This window comes from Poeciliopsis prolifica, unplaced genomic scaffold, assembly GCF_027474105.1.
Source record: "Poeciliopsis prolifica strain line A6 unplaced genomic scaffold, Auburn_PproV2 SCAFFOLD007, whole genome shotgun sequence".
In the NCBI taxonomy this organism is placed as follows: Eukaryota; Metazoa; Chordata; class Actinopteri; order Cyprinodontiformes; family Poeciliidae; genus Poeciliopsis; species Poeciliopsis prolifica.
The window spans coordinates 3011323-3014838 of record NW_026562382.1 but is presented as its reverse complement, the minus strand read 5'-3'; the positions used below and the strand labels follow the sequence as shown (position 1 = coordinate 3014838).

Below are 3516 nucleotides of genomic sequence, written 5' to 3'. Positions count from 1 at the left end.
TCTCAAAATGCCTGGAAGTCACTGGAGCAAAAAGGCAGAAGCAAAACATTTGTTTTTGTGAATCTTTATTCTGAGTGCGTCGCTTGAAATGATCTAAAGAGAAAAACCGAAATGCAGAACAAATTGAAACATGTTCAGGTTCATCAGAAAGAGGTAAAAACTGATTGCTCTGCAGCTGCAGCTAAGATTCACTGGCAACAGCAGCACTTGATTCAATTAAAGGTCAGACTAAGATTTTTGATTTATGTTACAATTTTCAACAGTTTACAATATTTTGGTCAATAATTGGAAATGTGTGTTACATTCAATCAACAAGAGAAACTCATCGGATGAAGTTCCTGCTTGTCTGTGATGAAGGAGAAGAAACAAAATGCCATGTTAAGACCAAGAATATTTGATTAAACATACAGATAATACAAAGTGGATCAGTGTAATGTGCTCGGATAAAATCAGAACAAAACTGTAAGTAGTGTAGTAACATTTAACAAAGACGTTAAACTGTTAGAAAAACATTAATTCCTATAAAAAGCTTGCATAATGTGTAACAATCATAAAGAAATCTCCTGCAAGCTTCGAGTTTTCACTTTGGGAATCTGGGAGCAGGTTTGGAGTGGTTGAATCTGGGCAGTCTGCAGACCCCACAGGGGCAGGGGGCCCCACCTGCGGCCCCCACAGAGCTCCACTGCAGTGGGGCCAGCGAGGCCTCCATGTGGCCTGGAGGAAGCGGGACACATTTAGCGGCCGAGGAGGACGGCGAAGCGGCGGAAGAAGAAGAAGCCGGCGACAAAGAGGTGCTTGAGGAGATGAGGGACTCATGGGTGAGGAGGAGCTGGCCGGGCCCTGCAATGAGGGGCCACCCACCGGCAAACAGCAGCCGAGGGACGGGCCCAGCGTTCACCCCCATGCCGATGCTCACCTCCCCCAGCAGCAGCCGCATCTCCTGGAGAGACGAGCCCAGGAGGAGGATGTAGTTCCTGGCCAGAACCAGGGTGGAGATTTTGGAGAGCCTGCGGCCCGGCGGGGCCCCAGGCGCGTGCGTCTGAGAGGGAGAGGAGGAGGAAGAGGAAGCGTAAGGCACCATGACTTCCCTCAGGGCGTCCATGGCGACGTTCAGGTCCTGCATCCTCTTCCTCTCTCTGCTGTTGATCTTCCGCCTCAGCTCCTGCTGCTCCTCGGGACTCAGCTCCTTCTGGGGCTTGGTGGCTCTCGCGACGCCCTGCAAGCCGAGGAGCGGCGCCGCGGTCAGGCGGGAGTTCAGACCGAACTCTGGGGGGCAGCGGGGCAGGTCGTGCACCGACCCGGGGCCACAGAGAGGGAGCGACTGCTCCTGGGCCCTGGCAGCAGTGTTCGACAGCACATTCATCGTTCAGTTCAGAGGTCAGCAGAGTCACGCTCTACTCTGGCTGTAAAAGGGAAAAAAAAAAGTAAAAATACTGATGCTTTGGGAAAAACAAAGACATGAACATCCCCGACCTGGAAAATCAACTCTTCATTCTCTTCTCCTCGTGTCTGAGCTTGGAGACGACAGCCAGATGCCATCCAGCACAAGTCGCCGTGTCAAAAGGCAGCTTGTTAAAGTAGCAGCTCCGTCATCTCGTCTCCACAGCTGTGAGAGGCAGGAATCTCAGCCCAAAGAGCTGCAGCAGTGAGCTAAATGCTGCTCTTACATAGCCCCACCTCAGCTCAACTCCTCCCTAACACCTCCTCATGCAGCGTATGCTTGCAGAGACAAAGCCGCAAGTATCAGAAGTTTCAAACTCTGCAGGAAAAATGTAATGACGCCCAGCGCGCCGATGAAAAGTCAGGAAGAAACGACTCAGGATGCTTTATTTCATCCAACGCAATCGTATTTATTCAGCTATTTGAGAAATGTAATAATGTGATTCTTCTTCCTTTAAATGACTGACTTTGTTGTATCCTGGTTTGTAAAAGCAAAGTTGTGATCTATCTGAACCTCAATCCGTTACATCAGCACCCGGTAAAAGTCTCCAGAATGCTTCTAGATTTTGCGTTTTGTCACGTTGCAATCAGATTCCGCGTATTTTAATGAGGTTTTATATGCAATGCCAACACAAAGCAGGGCAAAACTGTAAAGTGGACAGAAAAATCATTCAGGAGTTTCTGAGATGAAAAATCCCGTTTCCCATTTTTCTCGCACCTCGGCTCAGACGTCTGTGAACAGAAATGTACAAATTTTCCTGTCGCAGTCGACGTGACTTTCACCTGATGAAGTCATGACAGAAGATGCCATTCACGCCATCTGTTTGGCAGCATTTGAATGAGAGGCAAAAAATAACAACGTGTAGGCGCTGCAATTTGTTCAGACGCTGAAAGCGGGAGAAAGCGTCGCTGCTGGCGATCTGGAGGTAAGCTGAGCTACCTCACCATCCTGGGTAGACCAGACGTAGGCCTGAGAATAGTGAATAAGTCAGGAGAGATGTTAGTTCGCTGAATTTGTGGCAAAACGTGTGGAATAAAGGCCTTTTTTGTCGCATTAATATGATTGTTGAAGTTAAAAACGATATTAAAATCTCATCCTGCCATTCAGTGCAAGAACACAAAGTCTTTTTTGGGGGGTATATTTTGTTTACTTTCTAGAGCGAAAATCTTATTACACTTGAAATAAAACAAAAAAATAAAGTAACTTTTAAGCAAGATATGGGAGCTAGTTTTAGGTCAATAATTACTTTTTAAAAAGTGCTTGTACTACTGATTGTATTTCATTTAAATCATGGGAAAAATGTCTTGTGAGTGAAATAATCTTCCAGTGGCATTGATCATTTTTCATCAATATTATTAAACGATTAAAGTAATTCGAGCTCCTATGTCTCGCTGGGAAGTTACTTGTAAGTTGGTTTTTGTGTTATTTCAAGTTTCCTAAGATAGTTGTACGAGAAGCTAAACCCAAAAAAAAGAAGAGTTTTTCTCTTTGCAGCGTCTATCAGTTCGGATATCAATACCTACCGACACAGAGAGCATCAGCAAAAACATGTCTCTACTGTTTATGTGAACTCAGCTGACTCTGTCGCCCGGCTCCATGGAGCAATATTTGAATCCTCACCACCCGTAACGCCGAGCCAACGCTCAAAATCCAGGAGCGAGGGGAAACGCAAGGAAATGGGACTCAGCGCCTAATTAAAAGCTGGAGGCACTAATGAATAAAAGACAAACAACATTATGGGCTTAATGGAATTTACCACTAAAACCATTTAACAAGCTGAAAGCCGCTAAATCCATCAGCACTTTAAGTGACGGAGAGCAGGTATAAGCACTATTAGGGTGGGTATTAATTGTGTCAGAGAACAGTTTTGGCAAACAGTGAATGGATCCGTCATTGTGCCAGGGGGGCTGGGGAAGTTAATTGACGGTTTAGGGGTGGGGGTTATTGTTGCTCGGGCTCGGAGCGGGCCTCGCTATAACCAAATTGGCCGGCGGAGAGTTTGGGCAGGGATCCAGACGGGCCCAGACAACAGCCCAATTGACTCCGAGCACAGGTGAAGCTGGCTTGGGGCACAG

The 3516-nt window shown here is 46.7% G+C and overlaps 1 protein-coding gene across 1 annotated transcript; it reads right to left on the bottom strand.

The window, feature by feature from the left end:
• On the bottom strand, window positions 1-1617 carry olig1 (oligodendrocyte transcription factor 1). Its single transcript, XM_055032085.1, has 2 exons — window positions 1474-1617; window positions 1-1403 (listed from the first exon to the last, which is right to left on the bottom strand). Exon 2 carries the CDS (start codon window positions 1361-1363, stop codon window positions 581-583), a length of 783 nt encoding a protein of 260 aa, XP_054888060.1. The 5' UTR covers window positions 1364-1403; window positions 1474-1617; the 3' UTR covers window positions 1-580.
• Window positions 1618-3516: the final 1899 nt, after the last annotated feature.